Source organism: Podarcis melisellensis (genome assembly GCF_964234715.1).
Source record: "Podarcis melisellensis genome assembly, chromosome: Z".
NCBI classification, from domain to species: domain Eukaryota; kingdom Metazoa; phylum Chordata; class Lepidosauria; order Squamata; family Lacertidae; genus Podarcis; species Podarcis melisellensis.
In genome coordinates this window covers 10649758-10673637 of record NC_138547.1, presented here as the reverse complement: position 1 = coordinate 10673637, position 23880 = coordinate 10649758, and the positions used below count along the sequence as shown (strand labels likewise).

The 23880-nt window shown below is 44.8% G+C and overlaps 2 protein-coding genes and 1 pseudogene across 3 annotated transcripts; 2 read left to right on the top strand and 1 right to left on the bottom strand.

The window, feature by feature from the left end:
• Positions 1-60: 60 nt before the first annotated feature.
• On the top strand, positions 61-2737 carry LOC309361491 (beta-1,4-galactosyltransferase galt-1-like). The gene is made up of 3 exons (XM_081896556.1): positions 61-264; positions 1000-1167; positions 1402-2737. The coding sequence occupies exons 1-3, from the start codon at positions 195-197 to the stop codon at positions 2349-2351; spliced, it is 1188 nt and encodes a 395-aa protein (XP_081752682.1). The 5' UTR covers positions 61-194; the 3' UTR covers positions 2352-2737.
• Positions 2738-6890: 4153 nt separating this feature from the next.
• LOC309361680 (uncharacterized protein) lies at positions 6891-19973 on the top strand. Its single transcript, XM_081896756.1, has 2 exons — positions 6891-7131; positions 17761-19973. The coding sequence occupies exon 2, from the start codon at positions 17804-17806 to the stop codon at positions 19127-19129; it is 1326 nt and encodes a 441-aa protein (XP_081752882.1). The 5' UTR covers positions 6891-7131; positions 17761-17803; the 3' UTR covers positions 19130-19973.
• Positions 14475-16845, bottom strand: LOC309362372 (nucleic acid dioxygenase ALKBH1 pseudogene; annotated as a pseudogene). The gene is made up of 2 exons: positions 16804-16845; positions 14475-15451 (listed from the first exon to the last, which is right to left on the bottom strand). The product of its transcript is annotated as a nucleic acid dioxygenase ALKBH1 pseudogene (transcript).
• Positions 19974-23880: the final 3907 nt, after the last annotated feature.

The window sequence follows — 23880 nt, the reverse complement described above, 5'->3', positions numbered from 1 at the left end:
TCGTGGCAAATCCTTGTATAAGAGGTAATTCTAACCGCCCCCCCCCGACTCAAGTTGGTGAAAAATACGCTCCCTCATTATGGGGGGGGGGGGGAGAGGAGAACAGATCACAACAACCTTCTATAGCTGTGGAAACAGGCCCCCACCACCACCACAAACACACTTTGTATATTGGGGGGGGGGGTCCTGGATCCATGAACAAGGAAGGGAAGCATATTAATGGAGTGGGGGGTGCCATCCCCTTAGCAGTTTGGGGAGCGTGTGGTAACTTTATTAATAGTAGTAGCAGGAATGACCAAACGCCATTTTGAAAGGAAAACGGATAGGAACCCTTTATGAATAGGTGCTGGGGTGGGGGGGGGAGAGAGACAGAAAATCCCGAATTTGCAAGAGTTGAGAAGTATTTCTCACAGACTAGGAGGGGGAATGAGAGAAACCCACATAAATAAGTATGGGGCTAGCTAATAACTTTTTCTTTGGGGTAAGGGATAGCTTTTTAACATGGGTCAGAGAGCTCATCTATAAAGGTGGAGTAACTTGTGTTTTTTGGGCAGGGATTATACAGTATTGTCTTTTTGTCAATACTGTACAGTATAGAAGAATTATCCCACATTTATTGGTGTTGGGGGGGGGGAGATACAGAAAGTAAAGGGGGGTCATTTATAGCAGAAGGGAAGCTTATTTAAATCACTCCCCACTACCATCCTCTCCAGGAGGACAAAGCAAAGTCCCCCTTAGTAGGAGTGTGAAGAACTAAACTGGACTAATTTATGGTTAGGGAGTGTGGATTCCTTTCAAGCACACACACAGAAGATATTTCATATATGGGAGAGCTGATCACACATAATATCATCATTATGAGTTGGCATGTATTCCAGTGTCACAATTATTCAATATTTTAAGGCCTTGTTAAGCATCTTTCTAAGTCTATCCTTAAAATTGGTTTCTTGGTTTTGAGTAAGTTGATAATAACATTCTCTCCCTGCTTTTCCATTTCAGTTACAGGCACTTTGTTGCAAGGCCAGGAGTTAAAGATGTATTTCCGTAGAAGAAACAATTTTATGGTGGTAGTTTCTTTTCTAATTGTACTGTCCTTTGAAGCATACTTGTGGCTGATGCAAACCCCTTTGCTGCCACAAACAATACAGTCAACGGATCTCTGCAAAGGTGAGATTGCCAATGATACAATAACAGCTTTAAAATATAATAAAACATTTATCATTTCACCCTATCACGATGACAGAGAAGAAAACCTAACTCGTGTGATCGCAGTAGTGCGCTACAAGAAAATACAGGACCTTTATTGTTGGTTTTGCTGTAGTCATGATGGCCATGTCTCCATAATAAGAGCAGCCATAGACATTCACTTGGATAGAACTGATTTCCCTTTTGGTCCAGCAGATATCGTGTGCTTGGAACCCAGAAAGTGCTCTCCAAAATACGTGTCAATTCATTCATCTCCTAGAGGGAAAATCGACAAGCTACCAAGGTTTGAAATTAAGAACCGTGTGCCCGAGGATTCATTTTCTGCTGAATTCACCCTTTGTCTCCCTGTCATGTTTGGAAACTACAGCAATGTCTTGCAGTTCATACAAAGCATGGAAATGTATAAAATTCTTGGTGCACAGAAAGTGCTGGTCTACATGTACAACTGCAGCCAACTCATAGAGAAAGTATTGGAATTTTATGTTGCAGAAGGTACCATTGATATTATTCCATGGCCAATTTTTTCATATGTTAATTTATCTTCTTTCTGGTATTCTTCCAAAGACTGGGACTATGGGAAAGCTACAGTCCTAAATGATTGCATCTACCGCAATATGTACAGGAGCAAATATGTGGTTCTTAATGACATTGATGAAATTATCCTACCCATTAAGCATCTGAGTTGGAAAACAATGATAAGCGATCTTGAGGATCGAAATCCAGAGACAGGCATCTTCTTGTTTGAGAACCATTTATTTCCTCAGCATATCTTTTCCTCTACAGACACACTCAACATTTCATCCTGGAAAATGGTCCCAGGAACTAATATACTGCAGCATATTTACAGAGAGCCCATTAAACTGAAGTTTAGTAATCAGAGAAAGATGATTGTTAATCCAAGAGCAGTGGTTCAGACTTCAGTCCACACCATTCTCAAAGGTTATAGTAAGACGCTGGTAGTTCCCAAAGAGATTGCAATACTTTATCATTGCAGACAGTATGTTGAAAAAGAGGTCCCTGGAAAATACCTCATTAGGGACACAACGATCTGGAGATACAATGTTTCTTTGATTAATAATGTTAACAACATACTTGAAAAACAATTCCCTAGAAAGAGTTCCAAGTTTAGATGGAATAAATTCTAGGAGGCATTGTAGCTTTTATAAACAGTTGTATTTTTACACATACAAAATTACTTACTAACAAAGTGTTGGTACAATCCATATGCTAAATTTGTAGAACTTAATTCTACAATTAGAAATGTACAACCACCTACTGTATGCTCAGTAAAGTTGTAAGGATTTTTTTAAAAAACATATTTCCCCAGGACATCAGTTTCTATTCACTGTTACCTGGACTTAAATCTACGCTATAGATTGCCCTAAGGTCATACTCTTAGAACTGTCATGGCTTTCTTCAAAAAATCCTAGGAACTGTAATTCACCGACTAATGAATAGTTTTGAAAAACTTGCTTATCATTTTGTGCAGTTTATTTGGTCCTGAATAAAGAATTTATCTGATGGTTTCGGATTTTCTTCTTTTCCCTCCAAACTGTGGGTGGAACTAATAATACAAGCTGTGGCAGAAACTCTAGGAGTCTCTCTGAGTGGAAAAAGAACTTGCAGGATATGAGACCAAAAGCCCTTTCCTTTTGTTAGCCTTTACAATCCCACATCTCCATTCTGCATAACTCTTAAAAATGCAGGAACCCTTTCCTTCCTAGCCGCTCACCCTAGCAAATATGGTAATCAATTCTGTGTGTCCCTGCTGAGAGAGATTTCAGGAAAGGAGCTGGTGCAAATATCTCTAAAGAAGTGTGAAGCAGTTGGGGAGTGTCCTTAGCTCAGTAGCAGAGTATCTGGCACCTTGTGGGAGCCACAGTGCCTCATCCCCCTCCCCCTATTCTGGAAATTTAAAATTATGAGCACAGATCTCCAGATTGCATCTTTTTCAAACCAATCAAGCCAAATACGCTATTTGCTGAGAACATTCAGGAAGCTTGTAAAGTACCTTCCTAAGAACTAGAAACAGGAAGCTGCCTTATACTGTGTAACACAACTTATTGACACTTCCTATTGTCCTGCTCGTGGGACACAGGTGGCGCTGTGGGTTAAAGCCTCAGCGCCTAGGACTTGCCGATCGAAAGGTCGGCGGTTCGAATCCCTGCGGCGGGGTGCGCTCCCGCTGCTCGGTCCCAGCGCCTGCCAACCTAGCAGTTCGAAAGCACCTCCGGGTGCAAGTAGATAAATAGGGACCGCTTACCAGCGGGAAGGTAAACGGCGATTCCGTGTGCGGCTCTGGCTCGCCAGAGCAGCGATGTCACACTGGCCACGTGACCCGGAAGTGTCTCCGGACAGCGCTGGCCCCTGGCCTCTTGAGTGAGATGGGCGCACAACCCCAGAGTCTGTCAAGACTGGCCCGTACGGGCAGGGGTACCTTTACCTTTACCTTTATTGTCCTGCTGCTTTCTCCCATGGCAACTGCTATTTAGTGCTCAATCAGAGCAAACAGCAATTCGGGTTTTCCCTGGATTGTCATTTGTTCCAATCTATCACTAAAGAGTGGATTTTCCATTGGAAAGGATCTTGTCAGAGGGAAAACTGCTCCAACCTGCACCTAGAAAACATGGTTCAAGTGGAAAACTGCTCTGACCCATGCTTTCTAAGCGCAGCACTAGCGGAAGTGTGGACAAGTCTTTAGTCAGACCAAAGCTAACTTGAGTTTGTCTATATTGACTGGCAGGAGATCTACAGGGTTTCAGGCAGGTGTTTTCCAAAGCCTTACCCTCCCACAAACATTTAAAAGGCTGTAGAATATTAATCATCCAAAGGCTCCAAGCGAACCTCCCTGGGGAGTCACTGCAGAAAAGACCTGTTCTCATGTTGCCACCTAAAGACATATTTCCTCTATCTCCTGACAAAGGTCATCGTGCAAGGCGACCAAAGCAGTTTCTGTGCCAAAATCAGGCCTGAACCCTGATAGAAAGGGAGCTACAAAATCTGCTGCTTCCAAGGGCAACTGGATCTGGCCTTAGATTATTTCTCAGGTTATGTCTGTTTGTTTTAAAAGAGCAAATAAGGTACTTCTGTGTGAACTAACCCACACAGAACATTCACTGTAGACATGCAGGGCAGTCATACTTTCAGGCTTCCCATTTTGGCATCTGGATGGCCACTATCAGTGCTTTTTTTTCTGGGGGAATACAGAGGTGTGCATACCCCTAAACATTTTGTGAATCTAAGTTTGGCCTCATTGAGAGGCAGTATTTCAAAATGAGTAGGGAAATGAGAGTACCCCTAAACATTATTTTTTTTAAGAAAAAAAGTTCTGGCCGCTATGAGAACAGAATGCTGGACCAGATGGGCCATTGGTCTGATCCAGCAGGACTCTTCTTTTCCAGGCATTCCTAGTGCCTCTACAGAAAAGAGAGATTGGTCAATCACAACTGTTGTCGCTTGCTTGCTATATTGCTTCCATGTATTTCTGCACTTGCATTGCAAAGTGGAGTGGATCTGGAGTGGCAAGGTGATACATGTATATTGAGAGTGTGTGAACATCTCTTTTCATTTGACATATTCCTGCATAGCCAGGCTTATCTGCCAAGGATGCATTAATCTAATGAAATAATCCAAGCCTAGTATCTGCAGCAGAGGTTTGGGAGTGTGCATTTGTGTGGAAAGCATGCCGAGGGAAAAGGAAGCATGGAAATTCCCGCCCCAGATCCATGTGAGTCATTGCCAGTGAGTTCTCTGCTTCTTTTAGTTGTTGCTTAATATTGCTCTCTTTAAGCAACAGCATCCAAAACAGGTTATCAGGGCCCTGTTGAGCCACATCTTTGCCCACATGGTTTGAAACCCAGAACAAGTTTTGCCGGTCTGGCCTGTGAGAGAGAGAGTCTGTCTTTTATCTTCTCTTTTTTCAGAAATTTAACATGTGGAACAAAGCTAACCCCCTCATCAGAATATGCTCCTCTATTTATTTGTTTATTTTGTTCTGGCCTGCATGGATCATTGTACATTGGACGATAGGGTCACAAACGTGATCCGTGCAGGATGCACGTCCGCAACCCACAGTGTTCGCAACCTGCAGCGGCGTGTCTGTGCACGTGCGGGTTGCGATTTGGCGCCTTCTGCGCATGTGCAATGCGCGATTTAGCGCTTCTGCGCATGCGCAACCGCCAAAACCTGGAAGTATTTCCGGGTTTTGGCGGTCCGTAACCCAAAAAGACGCAACTTGAAGCATCTGTAACCCGAGGTATGACTGTACAGTACTGCATGTGTGTGGTCATGTATTTAAACTCTGGTTAGCAAAGCACAGAGATTTACAAGTTTGTGTGTGTGTGTGTAGACAGTGGCGGAGGAAGAGGAGTGCGGGGGGAGTGCACCACTCCAGGCAACGCGATCCCAATGGGGTGCCATCGCGGCTGCCCCACCTGCCCACACTGGGCACCACGCCCCCGCAGGCGCCACGCCACAGCCCCAGGATGCGCGCCACAACCCTGGGATGCACACCAGCCCTGCCCTGTCTGCTCTCTGCCCCCGGTGAGGGAGCATGAAACTCCACCACTACGTGTGGATTGTATTGTATTGCTTAAAAGTCATTGAACACCAGCTTGGAGAAAAATCATCTCACCCCTCCGCCACACCTTGTCCTGTTTTACCAGAACAAAGATGGCAACCTTATCATTAGCACACTCTGAACACTTACTCAGAAACAGACTGGCAGCTAGCCAAGATGTTTAAGAGTTTCACCCTTCTGAGGGCAGGAAATCCTAGGATTGCGATTAAAAGTTCTCTGTCACTCTAGAACCACAACTCTGCTCTTAAAAAAGAGCCAGACTTTGTGTGTGTGTGTGTTAAGTGACTGGGAGATGCATAGAAAAGTATGGGATGAACGAATAACCCATGGGAACACTTAGAAACAGCCCAGAAGCAAATAAGCTTGGACACAGGAAAAATGCTCATTATCATATAAGCACCCTGCAAAGAAATCAGAACAAATGCTCCATAAACAGGCCATCTGGAGAAAGTCCCAAGAACTGAAAATATGAAACCCCCCCAATTCAGCTGGTCCCAGTCAACAATCTAGCATCTGTGTGGATGCTTCTCAATGGTTTGAAATCTCCTCCCAGTTTATTTATAAATAATATTTATAGACTGCACCATGTCCAAAATGTAATTTGAAGGTGTAACTCGGTAGCAGACCTGAATCTGGCATGTTGCAGTCATTTAATCTGTGGGTTTCCAGAACATGGGAACCACTTTCATCCTTTGGTAATATGTTATTACCTAACAGCACTTCTTATTTGCGTGGATCAAGCTTCAGTTCATTCACGCAAATTGAGCTCATTACTGGTTCCAAACAGCTGCTCAGGACAGGCAGGCTGACACCTGGATTAGATGAAAAGGAGAGAGGGAGAGATCAGGATGATGTGAACTGCACACTGAAAGCTCTCCCACCTAATTCAGTTCATGATGCCCAGGTATGTCTCTTCTCTCTCCCTTTTCTGGGTCAACATCGCAGTCAGATGGTGAATCACAGCTAGACTTTCCTTCAAAGAACAGCAGATTATGATCTCCTTTCCTCAGCCACTTGTTAGGCTTGTTCTTCCACTAAACTGAAATTTTACATCATGCTAGCTGTTCCTGCTAAAATATTTTGCATACTGTGGTGCGTCTCTGAACCTTCTCATCTCTTACTTTTCTCCTGCGCTGAACAAGACAAGACATCAGACTATTGGCTGATGGTCTTATACATATTTTTGGGATAGATTGGAAGAGCTGGGGATTCTTTGCATAAACTTTTCTCTCTCTTTTTGAAACATGCTTGCTCTGGCGGATTTTCTGGTTTTTTATTTGTAGGGTGAAAAGGAGGAGGGAAATAGACAATTAGCATTTTCCTGTGTGACCTGAAGACAAAAGCAGGTACTGTGTCCCATTTTACCTTTGTCTTGTCGTGCTAAATGGTGCTAAATGTGCTAAATAATTATGCTCCTTGGTGGTCTCTGAAAAACATTTTTAAAAATGTACTTTGCTTAATGGTAGTAACATTTTAATAATATATGTAGGAAGTACATAAACCTAGATCTTTCAGAAGACATTAGGAGTTACTTGAAGCTGTTTGGAGAGTTTTATCTTTGGCTGATGACTTTTCTCTTCTCCGGTAATTTCTGTTTTTACTGATATTTTTTATTAATTAATTAATTTTGCTTATGTCCTGCTGCTCTGCATGTTTTAGAACTGAGATCTTTGTGTCTCATCTGCTTACTTATTTAGTGATCCTTTACAACCTCTGTGCTACTGACTCTCAAACTATGGGATTGTTGAAATATATACTGTACAGTGGAACCTCAGGTTGCGGACGTAATCCATGATAGGGGAACGTCTGCAACCCGCGGCGCTCGCATCCTGAAGCGCTGCGCCGGCGTGGGCACGATTCGGCACTTCTGTGCATGCGCGACCTGCGAAACCCGGAAGTAACCCTTTCCGGTACTTCCGGGTTTCCTGTGGTCCGCAATCCGAAAATGCGTACCCTGAAGCGTCCATATCATGAGGTTTGACTGTACAAATATATACAACAAAAATTAGTCTATTTGAGCCATGCCACTAGACCCAATTTTTTAAACCAATGCGGACTAAAGTTGCTTCTGCCCCCTCCCCTCCCCCGATTAGGAGCCCTGAAGCTTAAGCTTCATTAGTTTTGTAGTAGATCCACTTGTGTGTGAGAGAGAGTGTGTGTGTAGATAGATGACAGATAGAAAGATTATAGAAAAATTATTATATTTCTATTATTTATCCCAACAAAATATATAAAAACGCAGTAAAAGCTCAAACATCAAAAACTTCCCTGTACCAGTGGCTGCCTTCAGATGTCTTCTAAAAGTTGTGTAATTCTTTATCTCCTTCATGTCTTATAGGAGGATGTTCCACAAGGTGGGTGCCACTATGAATAAGGCCCTCTGCCCGGTTCATAGCTGTCAACTTTTCCCTTTTTTAAAGAGAAATTCCCATATTCCAAATAGGATTCCTTGCAAGAAAAGGGAAAAGTTGACAGCTATGGCCTGGTTCCCTGTAGCTTCACTTTTCGCAGTTGGGGAACCACCAGAAGGCCCTTAGAGCTGGATCTCAGTGTCTGGGCTGAACAATGGGGGTGCAGACACCCCTTCAGGTATATGGGGCCAAGGCTGTTTCGGGCTTTAAAGGTCAGTACCAACACTTTGAATTGTGCTCAGAAATGTACATGCGCTTCAACATTTCTCTGATGAAAATAAGGACATCCCATTCCATAATGATAATTTTACTCTTTATTCCTCACACATCTTATTGGGTTGCCCCAGCACTCTGGGCAGCTTCCAACATATATAAAAACATAATAAAACATTAAAATTTAATTACCTTCCCAATACAGGAGTACCTTCAGACGACTTGGGGGTTGGATAACTCCATACCCTCCAACACTTCTCCAGTGACACTAGGGATATCCTAAGGAAAAGCGGGACATTCCGGGATCAAATGAGAAACCAGAACAGCTTCTCTAAATCAGGGACGTCCCTGGAAAATAGGGGCTATTGGAATGTCTGAATGTACTGGGAGCGAATGTAGATCCTTTAGGATTGTTGTTCTATGATCCTGGCGGCTGCTCCCAGTCACCAGTCTAGCTGCTGCATTCTGGATTGTAGTTTCCAAGCCATCTTCAAAGATAGCCCCACATAGAGCACATTGCAGTAGTCCGATAACCAGAGCTTGTACCACTCTGGAGAGACAGGGTGCAGGCAGGTAGGGTCTCAGCATTGTACCAGGTGGAACTAGTAGACAGCTACCCTGGACACAGAATTAACCTGAGCTTGCATGGACAGCTACATGGGTGTAACTGAGGGGGTGCAGAGGGCAGCCCTCCGCCCCCAGATCAAGTAAAACTATCTAACTGACCAATAATGTCCCCCTTAACCAAGTCTTGTCCCCCCAACAAAAATCCTGGCTACACCCATGGACAGCTAAGTCCAAAATGACTCCAAGGCTGTGCACATTTATTCAGGACCAGGGAGTCCCCCACACCTACCCATCCCATGTCCCCCCAGAAACAGTCCCACCATCCATCCTCCAACCACATCCAGTCACTCACACATGATGTTCACTGCCTTCACTGGTTCCGATTTAAACGAGAGGTAGAGCTGGGTACCATCCACATATTGGTAAATACCCAGTCCAAACCCCTGATGATCTCCCTCAGTGGTTTCATATAGTTGTTGAAAAGCATGGGGTAGAGGACAAAGCCCTGAGGCACCCCACAAGTGAGTGCCCAGGGGTCCAAATACTCATCCCCCAACACCACTTTCTGGACATAGCCCAGTAGGAAGGAGCCTAGGTTGATGGTATCAAAAGGTCCTGAGATCCAGCAGAACTAGGAAACCGCTTTCACCTTTGTCCCTAGCCCGCTGGAGATCATCTACTAGGCAGTTTCAGTCCCATGATGGGGCCTGAATACTGATTGGAAGGGATCCAAATGGTCCACATCCCTCAAACGTGCCTGGAGCTGTTCTGTGACCATCTGCTCAGTCACCTTGCCCAGAAATGGAATATTTTAGACTGAGCAATAATTGGCTATAATGGCCAGGTCCAAATTGGGGCAGAAGAAGGGGTGGGGTGAGGCAGACCGCCCCGGGTGTCTTCGCTGAGGGGCCCAAGCCTACCCTGAGCTGTCAGGGGAAGGAGGAGGAGCTGTGCTACTTTGCCACTGGCATTCCCCCCTTCCCACTTCATTTTGACAGCTTGATGGAGGCTTGGAAGTCGCGACAGGCGGTGTGCCAAACGTCTGCCATCGGTGGCTCGCTCTGCCCCTGGCTGCAGGGCACACATGCCGCTCCATGCACCCAAGTAGCTATCCTGCGCCAGGGAGGGTACCCTCCGCGCCCCGCGCCCCTCTCCCCTCAGGAGCACGCCTGCCCTGGGCAGCGCGGGCATATGCTCCACCACTGGTCCAAATATGGTTTTTAAAGAAGCAGTTTAATTATATAATTTGTGTGTGCATGCTATAATATATATTGGTGGTGCACAATGAGATAGTTAAACTTTATGAAAAGTATAAAATCATAAATTGCAGAACAAATTACCAATGCTGAAACAAATTAATTCTCTAAAAATGTTAGATTAAAGCTCTCTTGCTGTTGTTTTTTTTAAGGAAGGCTCACACCTGTATTATGGAATAGGAGGGCACAGTGAGCCATAGACACAATTGCACCTGAGTGCCGTCTATGGTTCTGTGGAGTTCTGGCAGCTCTCGTGTTTATCCTTGCCTGGAGCTCCCCAATAAAGGCTTGGAAACAGCTGGAGTGCAAGGGGTGCAATATCTGTTACAGGTGTGACTGCCCAAACATATGTAAGACCATATGATTGTGCCTGCTATTGTGACAAAGAAGGCCTACTTTGCTGCGTTCACTAAATCCTCAAGTAGCTGCCCAGTAGAGCCTTTCCCTGTAGCACAAGGTTTGCTTTCATCTACTCCATTGAACCCAGCTTTGGAGCCCTTGGAAGCCTGCTGAGAGACTTTAGCAAGAAGAGCGGGGGTGGGGGTGGGGAGAGAGATGCTCTATTCCATTCTCACTTAAAGGCAAATTACATAATTTCCATTTTCTGAAAGAGTATAGGAACTGAACCATGGTCATCATTCAAAACTTTACCCTCTCCAAATTTTGCAGTGTAGTTCTCCAGCCAAGCTATGTGCACAAACTTGCGTAGACTAAAGTACGCATAAAAAATATACATATTTGTGAAAATATCACATAAAAATGCATTATGTTGGACCACATTTGACTCCTTGTTGCAGAAGAAAGGCTTTTTGGTTTGGGATGGTCTTTACTGACCATTTCTCCCCAAAAACAGCTTATGGAGAATAAGTTGACGGGAGTCAGGGATGGAACTTGGACTTCCCACTCCTCTCCCTCCCATCAAATAAAACAAGTCTTCAGCTAGTATTTAAGAGAATCTGCTCCACACTTAATCTGGAGAAGAGACATTTTAGAGGCAAGACAACAGCCACTTTTAAATATTTAAATATTTTAAGATGGAGTCAGCTTTTCTCTTGTTCAGGAGGGGAAACTTGAACCAAGAACTAGGATCTCAGCTAAACTTTATGGCACGACCTTAAGAAGTGCATCCCCCACTGACCTCCAACTCTGAGCAGGTATATAATGGACCACGAAGCCATTCAGGTTTCTGCCAGTCTTTATGGGCTGCAAAACTCTTTGCTGCAACCAACTAACATGATTACCTCTCTGTACAATTTTAAATTTTATCGCTTATATACAGTGGTACCTCGGGTTACAAACGCCTCAGGTTACAAACGCTTCAGGTTACAAACTCCACTAACCTGGAAGGGTTATCTCGAGTTGAGAACTTTGCCCCAGGATGAGAATGGAAATTGCGTGCCAGCGGCGCAGTGGCAGCAAGAGGCCCCATTAGCGAAAGCACGTCTCTAGTTAAGAACAGTTTCAGGTTAAGAATGGACCTTTGGAACTAATTAAGATGTGGTACCTCTAGTTACGAATCTAATTTATTCCAGAGGCCACTGGCACATGATTTCCATTCTCATCCTGGGGCAAAGTTCTCAACTCAAGGTGCCTCTTCCAGGTTAGCGGAGTTTGTAACCTGAGGCGTTTGTAACTCGAGGTACCACTGTACTGCCCTTTATCAAAAGACCACAGGGTGGTTTACATTACAACATAGCTTTCCAAGCTCCCCACCACCTGAGATGGGCTACTTGAAAACTGCTGGGGGTCTTGGCAGACTACCTACCATATTTTTCGCTCTATAAGATGCACCTGACCATAAGACACACATAGTTTTAGAGGAGGAAAACAAGAAAAAAAATACTCTGAATCAAATGTTGTTGAAGAAGAAGGAGGAGGGAGGATCAGGCATCATGACAAGAGTGATCTTATGGAGTTAACACAGGCTGCGCAGCTCTCCCTCTTGCTGTTCTGGCTTCAGCGAAAGCAACGCAAAGCCTTTTCAGCAAAGCGGGGCAAGCAAGAGGGAGAGCTGCGCAGTCTGCGTTCACTTCATAAGACGCACACACATTTCCCCTTACTTTTTAGGAGGAAAAAAAGTGCATCTTATAGAGCGAAAAATACAGTAATTGTTTTCTGCCTGCTGTAACAATGTGCTGCAGTAGATGCTGTATGCTTTTACATTTTATTTTTATTGCTTGCTTCATATATAGAGCACTTTATTGGAATACAGTTTGAGTCCACCTTGTCAGGAAACAGCACTAACACGCCTTTGTCATGTCACCCAGTATATGTATACTGATGCCCTGATATAGCAGGCGTGATATTTCCAGCCCAAGGGCCACATTTCCTACTGGGCAGCCTTCCAGGGGCCACATGCCAGTGGTGAGCAGAGCCAGAAGCAAAAGCAAGTGGAGCAATTGATGCAAATGTTGCCTTTGTATAACAGGCTAACATCTTCACACTCACCCATTCCTCTCCACTCAGCCTAGTAAGAGGCATTGCCAGAGTTTCCAGCACACATTTGAGCCCGGCAAAGACATTCAAGGACACTGTGAAGCAGGGTCAGTAGGGAGTGTGGCAGGGGAGTGGGTGTGATATGATGAGAATGTTTTCTTTGCCCAAGGAATGTATATTATATTCAGACAGTGTTAACCAAAGCACCGGAGTGGCATTCTTTGGTTGTGTGACCTTGAGAGAAAACACAACACAAGTGGTCTTTTGGCCCGAGCCATGTACTCTGCCCACAAAGTTCAAAACATTTTGTTATACATCCAATGAGTATACAGATAGGTAGCCGTGTTGGTCTGCCATAGTCAAAACAAAAAAATCCTTCCAGTAGCACCTTAAAGACCAACTAAGTTAGTTCTTGGTATGAGCTTTCGTGTGCATGCACACTTCTTCAGATACACTGAAACAGAAGTTTCCAGACCCTTCTATATAGTGAGAAGGTGGGGAGGGGTATTACTCAGAAGGGTGGTGGGAATGGGTGATTGGCAGATAGCTGTGATGAGCCTGTTGACGACTCTTAATGACTGCAATAGGTCTTATAGGAAAAAGCAAGGGGTGAGAAGGTGAAAAATGGCTTTGTCATGTATAATGAGATAAGAATCCAATGTCTTTGTTCAGACCAGGTCTCTCCTTGGTTTTAAGTTTGGTGATAAGTTGCAATTCAGCAGCTTCTCTTTCCAGTCTATTTCTGAAATTCCTTTGTAGTAAAACAGCTACTTTGAGATCTTGTATAGAATGTCCTGGGAGATTGAAGTGTTCTCCTACTGGTTTCTCTGTCTTGTGATTCCTGATGTCCGATTTATGTCCGTTTATTCTTTGGCGTAAGGTCTGGCCTGTTTGTCCAATATAGAGAGCTGAAGGACACTGTTGGCATTTGATGGCATACACAATGTTAGACAATGAGCAATTAAATAGTCCCGAGATGGTATGTGTGATGTTGTTGGGGCCAGTAATGGTGTTGTCCAGGTGTATGTGGCAGCAAAGTTGGCATCTGGGTTTATTGCAGGCTCTGGTGCCAGTGTCCGTGTTAGGTCTGGTTGTAGTATTATTGTGGGTTAGGAGTTGTTTAAGGGTAGGTGGCTGTCTGTAGGCAATGAAAGGTCTTCCTCCCAGAGCTTGAGAAAGAGAACTGTCATTGTCCAGGAGAGGTTGTAGATCTCTGATGATGCGTTGTACTGTTTTAACTTGGGAGCTGTATGTGATGACTAGAGGTGTTCTGTTATTTTCTTTTTTGGGTCTGTCTTGCAGCAAGTTCTCTCTGGGTATCAGTCTGGCTCTGTTGATCTGTTGTCTAACTTCATCTGCTGGGTATTTTAGTTCTAAAAAGGTTTGCTGTAGATCTCTTAGGTGAGAGTCTCTGTCTGTAGAATTGGAACAGATGCGGCTGTAACGTAGTGCCTGGCTATATACAATGGACTGTTTGGGATGTTTGGGATGGTAGCTAGAGGCATGTAGATATGTTTGTCGGTCAGTTGGTTTACGGTATAAGGTGGTGTCTATGCGCCCATCCTGTATTTTTATAGTAGTGTCCAAAAAATGTATTTCTTGCATAGATTGATTCATTGTTAGGTTGATTGTGGGGTGAAAATCATTGAATTTCTGGTGGAAGGTGTCCAGGGTCTGTTGACCATGTGTCCAATGAGTATGTTGCTGTTTTAGTTGTTTTAGTTTTAGTTGCTGCTCCATATGGCCAGGCTGCTCCTGGGTTGTTACCAACACAGTCTATGTTGAAGGAAGGGGAAACTGCAGGTTTCAGCTGTCTTTACCAGACTTGTGCTTTTTTATTTTGCTGTGCTCCTCATGATAAGAGCCTAGGGAGGAAACATCCAGGTCTCTCTCTGTCCTGGCTTCACTTGGGAAGCTCTGACCTTCAGCTGGTACCTGCCTGACAATCATGTTGATATGGGATGCTTGCAGATATTTGGCACAGACCTGCTTGCCCTCTTGAGAGCAGGGCTCCATAACAGAGTCTTCAGGAAGGTCAGCTGAGAGAGGCAGCTCCAGACAAGAAGGCAAGGGCTTCCCCTCCAGGTTGGGCAGAATCCTGGGGCATACATGGTACAGCAGGTGGCTGTAGCCGGACATGATCACCATGTCCCCACTGTGCATGAACATGGCCACAGGGGCTTCATCTCGTTCCAGCCCACCTAACAAAATTATGGATGACTGTCCAAAACTGAATGATAGAAGTGGCTGAAAACAGTCCAATTTGGACTAATCCACATGAATTCCCAGAGAGGAATCAAAGTGATGGTAGTTCAGAATCCCTGCTTCCCCTTGGAAATGTGGAAAACCACAAGCTTTAGCCCCTTGCTCCGAGAGGAAAGCCAAGTCAGATGGAAAGGGGGTGTAGTGGTTGGCTGAATATTTATTTGTATTCCATTTATAATGGTGACACAAAGTCACCCAGCAAAGCTTTTCCAGTAAAGTTTTTTAGGCCCATTTGCTGGAACTTTTGTTTCGCAACTGATGCTGACTTTCCCCCCACAGATCAGCAGTCTCCGTAGAAGACAAGCGCATATCCAAATTGCACACATTAGGCTTCTGGGTGTACGTCTTCAGGCACTGCTTCACCCAGTGATGCTGGCAGCCTGGAATGAAGGGATCTGGGATAAATATAACCCCTGGGCAGTTATTGAAACCATAGGCTTTCCATTGGCTGGACACAGTCTTGCTCTGTAAGCATTGTGATCACTTACTGAAGAAAAACTCAAGAGAGATCTGACAATCTGAGGAGTTAGTCAAGAATTCCACACCTCAGTACACCTTTTATGAGTGTCTGGCCTTTTGTTGTTGTTGTTTAGCTGTTTAGTCAACTCTTCGTGACCCCCTGGACCAGAGCACGCCAGGCACTCCTGTCTTCCACTGCCTCTCGCAGTTTAGTCAAACTCATGCTGGTAGCTTTGAGAACACTGTTCAACCATCTCGTCCTCTGTCGTCCCCTTCTCCTTGCGCCCTCCATCTTTCCCAGCATCAGGGTCTTTTCCAGGGAGTCTTCTCTTCTCATGAGGTGGCCAAAGTATTGGAGTCTCAGCTTCAGGATCTGTCCTTCCAGTGAGTACTCAGGGCTGATTTCCTTCAGAATGGATAGGTTTGATCTTCTTGCAGTCCATGGGACTCTCAAGAGTCTCCTCCAGCACCATAATTCAAAAGCATCAATTCTTCGGCGATCAGCCTTCTTTATGGTCCAGCTGTGACTTCCATACATCACTACTGGGAAAACCATGGCTTTAGCTATACGGACCTTTGTTGGCAAGGTGATGTCTCTGCTTTTTAAGATGCTGTCTAGGTGTCTGGCCTAAAGGTAAAGGTAAAGGTACCCCTGCCCGTACGGGCCAGTCTTGCCAGACTCTGGGGTTGTGCGCCCATCTCACTCCAGAGGCCAGGGGCCAGTGCTGTCCGAAGACACTTCCGGGTCACGTGGCCAGCGTGACAAAGCTGCATCTGGCAAGCCAGAGCCACACACGGAAACGCCGTTTACCTTCCCGCTGGTAAGCGGTCCCTATTTATCTACTTGCACCCAGAGGTGCTTTCGAACTGCTAGGTTGGCAGGCGCTGGGACCAAGCAGCGGGAGCGCACCCCGCCGCAGGGATTCGAACCGCTGACCTTTCGATCGGCAAGTCCTAGGCGCTGAGGCTTTAACCCACAGCGCCACCTGCGTCCCCAGGTGTCTGGCCTAAAGGTAAAGGTAAAGGTACCCCTGCCCGTACGGGCCAGTCTTGCCAGACTCTGGGGTTGTGCGCCCATCTCACTCAAGAGGCCAGGGGCCAGCGCTGTCCGGAGACACTTCCGGGTCACGTGGCCAGCATGACATCGCTGCTCTGGCGAGCCAGAGCCGCACACGGAAACGCCGTTTACCTTCCCGCTAGAAAGCGGTCCCTATTTATCTACTTGCACCCGAGGGTGCTTTCGAACTGCTAGGTTGGCAGGCGCTGGGACCGAGCAGCGGGAGCGCACCCCGCCGCGGGGATTCGAACCGCCGACCTTTCGATCGGCAAGCCCTAGGCGCTGAGGCTTTTACCCACAGCGCCACCCGCGTCCCCTGGTGTCTGGCCTACCCCACCCCTAAAAAAATCTCACCCCCAGCTCTGCCACAGGAGAAGCCTTCCCAACTGCATCCATCTGGCATTCCTGCTCAGCAGCAAAAAAAAAAAAAAAAAAAAGGTGAGAATCTTAAAGGACAAACATAGAGGCTTGGAGGTCTGCATTCAGCCTCTAGGCTTCAGGTTCTCCACGCCTGCTATAGAGCTTTAGAAGTAATTTTTTAAATACTGAGCTCAATTCATATACACCTAGCTATGCAGATGATGTAGCATATATTCTTGTTGCATATATGACACTGTATTTGAAGAATGCATGTTTTGACATACCCATATTTAAGAATTGGCAATATATTTATTTACTGTCAGACTGTTTGATGCCTTTTGTTGTAGTATGAAATTAAATGGAGCTGTGTCAATAACCACAAACAGATTTCCCTGCCTCACCTTTGTGAATTATATCTGCAGCAAATTATTAATATTTGCATATTTTTCCCTGTTCTGGTCTCTTGTATAGAAAAAAAAATTCCATCACAATAATTAAGTTTTAAAGCTTTACTTCAGAAACTTGATTTAAATGTTATGAAAACAGTAATTGATACATTGTCTCAGTTATACATTTCCCTTCTTACATGCACTGGTCCCAGTATAAAGCTCTAGAACATCTCAAACCAGGTTTTCCAGCTAAAAATAAATGAACTTTGTCCCGTTCTGTTTCCTGCTTGCTTGCATCTTCGGCAACACCCAGAGAAGATCTGTGTCAGCTTGCAACAACTCTGTGACTCCGAATGGGCTACTTCATAAACCTAAATAAACATTATGAAATTCTATCCAAAGATCCATGGCCAGTCACAATTCTAGCCCATGGAATATATTGCAATGGAAAAAGACAAGCTCTCATCATGTGTTCATAGATTTTTCACAGTAACTTAAAATACAATAAAATTACTATTTTATGTAACATTAAAAAACTTCAACAACCTTCTCTCTGTTGCAGGCTCAGCAGTGGAACAGATGCTGGTGTGGATCTCAAGCTGGAAATGATGTTCCGGTTTCGAAGAAGAACTTTTTTAGCTACAGGGGTATGTCTGGTGGCTCTTGCCTCTATACTAACACTTTCCTACTACCGGATACAGAAATACTCTTTACTACCCAAACTTGTTGCACAGAAAGAAAAAGACGTCTGCAAAGGATGGGTCACCAATAACTCAATCTCTGCTTTGAGTGACAACAGATCTTTTATCATCACTCCATACTTCGATGACAGGGTGGAAAAGCAGACTCGGGTGATTGGGATTGTACATCACAAGGAAGTTAAGGACCACTATTGCTGGTTTTGTTGCCCAGCTGATGATGTGACCTTTATCTCCAAGGCTGCAATAGAGTTCCACTTGGATCGTTTTGGATTTCCATATGTGGTCACAGACTTGATTTGTTTGGAACCCTCACACTGTGAGCCTCGTTACATGGCATTGCAGTCATCTGGCGAAGGATCTGACAGTGGCATGTCACCACGGTTTGAAATAAAAAATCGCCAGCGACAGAGCACTCTGGTGGACTTCACAGTGTGCATCTCCACCATGTTTGGAGACTATAACAACGTCCTCCAGTTCGTGCAGAGCATGGAAATGTATAAACTCCTTGGAGTGCAGAAGGTGGTGATCTATAAGAACAGCTGCAGCCAGTTGATGGAGAAAGTCCTTCAATTCTATGTGGTGGAAGGTACTGTGGAGGTGGTGCCCTGGCCAATCACATCCTATCTCAGTGTTTCTAATGAATGGCATTTCACGAATGATGGGACCAAAATTGGCTACTATGGACAAATCGCTGCTCTGAATGACTGTGTCTACCGGAATATGTACAGGAGCAGGTACGTTCTGCTGAATGACATTGATGAAATTATTCTTCCCGTTCAACATATGGATTGGAAAACCTTAATGCAAAACCTTGAGAAACAAAATCCGGAGATTGGTATCTTCCTCTTTGAGAACCACGTTTTCCCAAATAATGTCTTCACCTCCCCCCCTGTTCATGTTCCACATTCTTGGAATATGGTACCTGGAGTCAACATCCTGCAGCATGTCCTCCGAGAACCAAACAAGAAAGAGATCATAAACCCAAGGAAAATGATTGTTGATCCGAGGAAAGTGGTTCAGACGTCTGTTCACTCTGTCCTTCAGGGGATCGGAGGCAGTGTGGAAGTCCCTGCAGATGTTGCAATTGTCTTCCACTGTCGGTCTCCTTTCCAACCGGATTTGCCCAGGGAATCCCTGATCAAGGACACAACACTCTGGAGATATAACACATCACTAATAGGCAGAGTTAACAAAGTGCTACAGAAGATACCATTTGAAGTGGTGAAGTAGTAAACACAGGAAACATTACTGATATTTTCCTTTTGAGGTTCACCCATAAAGTATTTGGGAGCAAGTTGTACAGGATGAATTTCCAATGCATGTTCAAGAGAGGAGTATCATGAATTCAAAAGGAACATGTTTGTTCTTGACTTTCTTGAGAATGTGATTCATGGAGCTACAGAAAAAGTGATGGCATAATTTGTCATGCATTGCAAAAGTGCACTAGATATGGGAAATGATGGGTCAGAGACCCAGTGGTCCGTCTGTGTCAACATCCCATCTATGACAGCAGCAAGATTTTTCTGAGGTCATGGACCAAAGTCAAGGGTAGCCATCAAAGGCACCATCCTTTTTGCACTGAGCTCCTAGCAACAATTTTAAGGATTAGGGTTATATTCACTTTTAGTTCTGCTCAGAATAGACCCATTGTAAAGAATGAACATGACTAAGTGAGATCCATTAATTTCAATGGGTCTCCTCCAAGTGCAACTTAGTTGAATACGACCCATCCTTAATGAAGGATCTGTTTAACTCATCCAGTACTGTATGTAGTCTATATATAAATATATCAGATATAAATATAAATATCAGTGTCATATGTGCATATCATATATATAATTGCAGAATGTTTCTGTTCAAAATTCCAGCTGATCGTGCCCTTTTCTAGGTTATTCCATTCTGTCCATCTTCCCAGTGTTCCATGGTCCATGAGTACACAGTCCTTGTGGTTCTCCCAAATGAGCTGCTACCTCCTACTTTTATATGTGTGAAAATCTTGGCTACACAAGAAATGGCATGCACAGGCTGAATGATGGAAAAATAAAGAATAATATATCTAACACACAAAGAAAAAGGTGATGCGAACTCTTTACCACTTAGATGAGTTCTACAATCAGCATAATATATAGTTGTAGAAAAATTGTCACCTGCAAATTGAGTAGATTTGCAGGTTTGATATTATATTCATTACATAATTTATTCTAGTTAAGGAATTACATAATTTATTCTGTTAAGGAAGCAGCATGATACTATTCCGGAACCTTGTGTCAAGACTTACTGAGCATCTTAATCCACTGCTCCCCTGACTATTTTGGTAGGCATTGCCTACACCTCCACACCCCCTGCCATGCAAATCCTTTAAACTACTGGGGGCTAGAAACCTATTTCTTCTCGAACAAACAACAGCAGAGATTCTGAGGCAGCTGCTTTCTGGACCCAGTAATGTGGTTCTGTTCTACCACAGACTTCCTCAGCTCAACATTACACACTGTTTCCATCTGTGTTCTAGTCAGAGTCGACACATGGAAATTAATGCATATTTATGACCATCAGTTTCAGTTTCCCCTTGAAACCTTGCATTGGGCAGGAGCAGGGACATGCGCACGGCATGGAGGGTTCACGAGGCGGCACTGTGCCCCCTGCCCACCTGTGCAGGGGGAAGCCCAGCCGGCCAACGTGGCCCTTGGCATGTGACCCCCCCCCCCAAGGAGGGGGCTAGAGATGTGGCAGTGAGGCCAGGCTCCGAGGCCCAGAGTTTCCGGGTGACAGGCGGGGGGACAGGGATTCCTGCGTCGAGGCACCTGTTTTGCACCCCCTCAAAATTGTGCACCTGGGGCTATGGCTTCCCTGCCTCCCCCCTTTGCCCCTGCTACCAGCTTTGTCCAACCTGATGCCCTCCAGATGTTTTTTGCCACAGGTCCCATTGGCCTCAACCAGCCCCAAGCCACATATTAACTGCAGTCTGCCTTTTTGTAATGCAGTTGATGAAAATACTTTCAGCGCAATCCTTGTTGTTTAGTCGTTTAGTCGTGTCCGACTCTTCGTGACCCCCTGGACCAGAGCATGCAAGGCATTCCTGTCTTCCACTGCCTCCCACGGTTTGGTCAAACTCATGCTGGTAGCTTCGAGAACACTGTCCAACCATCTCGCCCTCTGTCGTCCCTTTCTCCTTGTGCCCTCCTTGTGCAATCCTACTTGTGTTTATTTGGAAATAAGAGCCATTGTGTTTAAGGTGGCTTACTGCCTAGCAAGTCTGTTAGGGATTGCGGTCCTACTCATATAGATACTGTACCTTCCATTCTAGTTCTGTCCTAAGGACTGATAGTTTTTTTTTAAATTTCCTGTTAGCCAGAGAAGTGAGAACTTCAGGATGAAGATTATAGCCAATCAATGTGGCATATATATTTTTTGCAGTTGCTGCAAGAAATAAGAAAACCAAGAGAGGATTTCCTAAAGCTGAATGAAGTTCAGTGGGCTATCTGAATTGCATATCATACAACTACCACGTTGTATGGCTTTTGAATTCTGCTTTTGAGGTGCATGGTTGACCTATGTTTAGCACTCCTTGTTTTAAGATTGCAATCTTAACATCATTAAGGTGGGGCTGACATCTTATTTGGTACCATAGAGTTGGAAGAGGGTCTTGTTTGATGCAAGAAATGATGGCTATGCTCTGCCTGCCTAGTCGGAAAGCAGCAATACTTCTGAATACCAGTTGCTGGAAACCACAGGGCAAGAGAGTGCTCTTGTGTTCGAATCCTGCGTGTGGGTTTCCTACAGGCATCTGGTTCGCCACTGTGAGAACTAGATGCTGGACTAGATGGGCCATTTGCCTGATCCAGCAAGCTCTTCTTTGGTTGTCAAAGGGAGGCACAAAGGGTGGGGAGGCCTCCAACTCAGGGATCACATAACTCAGGGGTCCCCAGCCTTTTTGGGGCCTGTTGGCACAATTGGAAAGTTTTCTGGGGCTGTCAATCACAAATGGGTGTTATGGGGTGTGTGGCATAACACAAAATGGCAGCTGTGGGGTATTATTATTTATTCATTGTTACTATTGTGGTATGTTATTGCCATAAAAAGTTATTAATGCTCAATAAGTGTGCCTGATTCCATTTCTCCTTATACTGTGACAGTGAGTTCCACAGTTAAACCCTAGATTAAATGGAAAGTAGTAATAATGTGGCTTGTTTGTTTGCAATTAAACATAAGCCTGTTTTCAACCCATCATGAATGCTCTCTTGTACCATGACACCCAAGAACAGGTTTTTTTCTTTATTGTGTCACTTCTGAAGGTTGTTAATGTTGTTGGGAGTTCAACTCCCATCAGCCTGGAATGATGGAAGTCATAGCTTAAAAAATCTGAAGCCAGAGTTTTCCCCACTTATGTCATGTTCTTAAGAGTTACTGAGAACTGATTTTTGTATGTCAATTCTCAGTGACTGAAAAGTGGGGTGGGGTATGCAGTGGTACTTGACATATTGGGAAATGTGGAAAATCAGCATCTGGAGGGAGACTTTTTACCACATGTGAGAGATGTGTAGAAACAAGGAAGAAGTTACCAGTTCTAGGAAGATAGTGGTAGAAGTAACTGTAGAAATGTCCCAATTTAAACTATCCAGTGGTGTGCTTGCAGAATTATGAGCGTCAGGAGAAAAGCTAGTGGATAAAAATGTGTCTGGTGAGAAGAAAGTGGAGAGATTTCTTCTTCCTTATCCATAATACTAGAACTCTGGGACATCCAATGAAGCTGACTATGGGAAGGACACAGGAGGACACACTTCTTCACACAGTGGGGAACCTCAGGCTGGAGTGGGGGGGGGGTCAAATGTGGCCCTCCAGGCCTATCTGGCCCTTGGAACATTCCCCAGGCCACACCTTTACAGCGTTGAGTGCTTTTGCATGGTTGGAATGTGTCCTTAAGCACCTGCTAATACTGTCTGGATGGAAGATGTGTACTATACTAAAGGTGACAGCTGCATTTGTTTCTCTGCATGTTTTTATCTCTGGATCTGCTCACCACTGCCACGTGTCCCTCAGAAGTTTGCCCAGAAGATAATGCAGCCCTCAAGCTGAAAAGGGTTCCTCTCACCTCTGGCCTAAACAGTGCAAAATGCAAGAATCTGCCCTATTCCGAGTCAGACTAATGGACCAGCTAGTTGAGGGTTTACACCAACTGGCAGAAGTTCATCCCAGAGTATTAGGCAGGGGACACCTCCAGGCCTACCCGGAGATGCCACCTTTTGCGGTGTAGAGCAAATACTCTTTACTGAACAGGTGGTCTCATACTGTCAGCCAGGGGATGGTGGCCCGCCAAACACATTGCATTTATGCTGGTAAATAATGCTTGACTCTGGAACAGATTTTATTTATTTATTTATTTATTTATTTCAATTTATGTCCTTCCGAAGGAGCTTAGTGTGGCATGTACAATACTGTGTGGCATTCCTGTCTTGCTTGTTGGCTTCCCATTGGGGCATCTGGTTGGCCACTGTGAGAGGTAAAGGACCCCTGGACGGTTAAGTCCAGTCAAAGGTGACTATAGGGTTGCGGTGCTCATCTCGCTCTTTAGGCCAAGAGAGCTGGCGTTTGTCCACAGACAGATTCATGCATCATCTGGCCAGCATGACTTGTGCACGGAGGACCATGACGAGTGCCAGAGTGCATGGAAAAGCTGTTCACCTTCCTGCTGCAGCGGCACCCATTTATCTACTTGCACTGGTGCACTTTCGAACTGCTAGGTTGGCAGGAGCGGGGGCAGAGCAATGGGAGCTCACTTCATTGCATGGATTTGAACCACTGATCTTCTGACTGGCAAGCAAAAGAGGCTCAGTGGTTTAGACCAGTGTTCCCCAACCTTGGGCCTCCAGATGTTTTTGGCCTACAACTCCCATCATCCCTAGCTAGCAAGACCAGTGGTCAGGGATGATGGGAATTGTAGGCCAAAAACATCTGGAGGCCCAAGGTTGGGAAACACTGGTTTA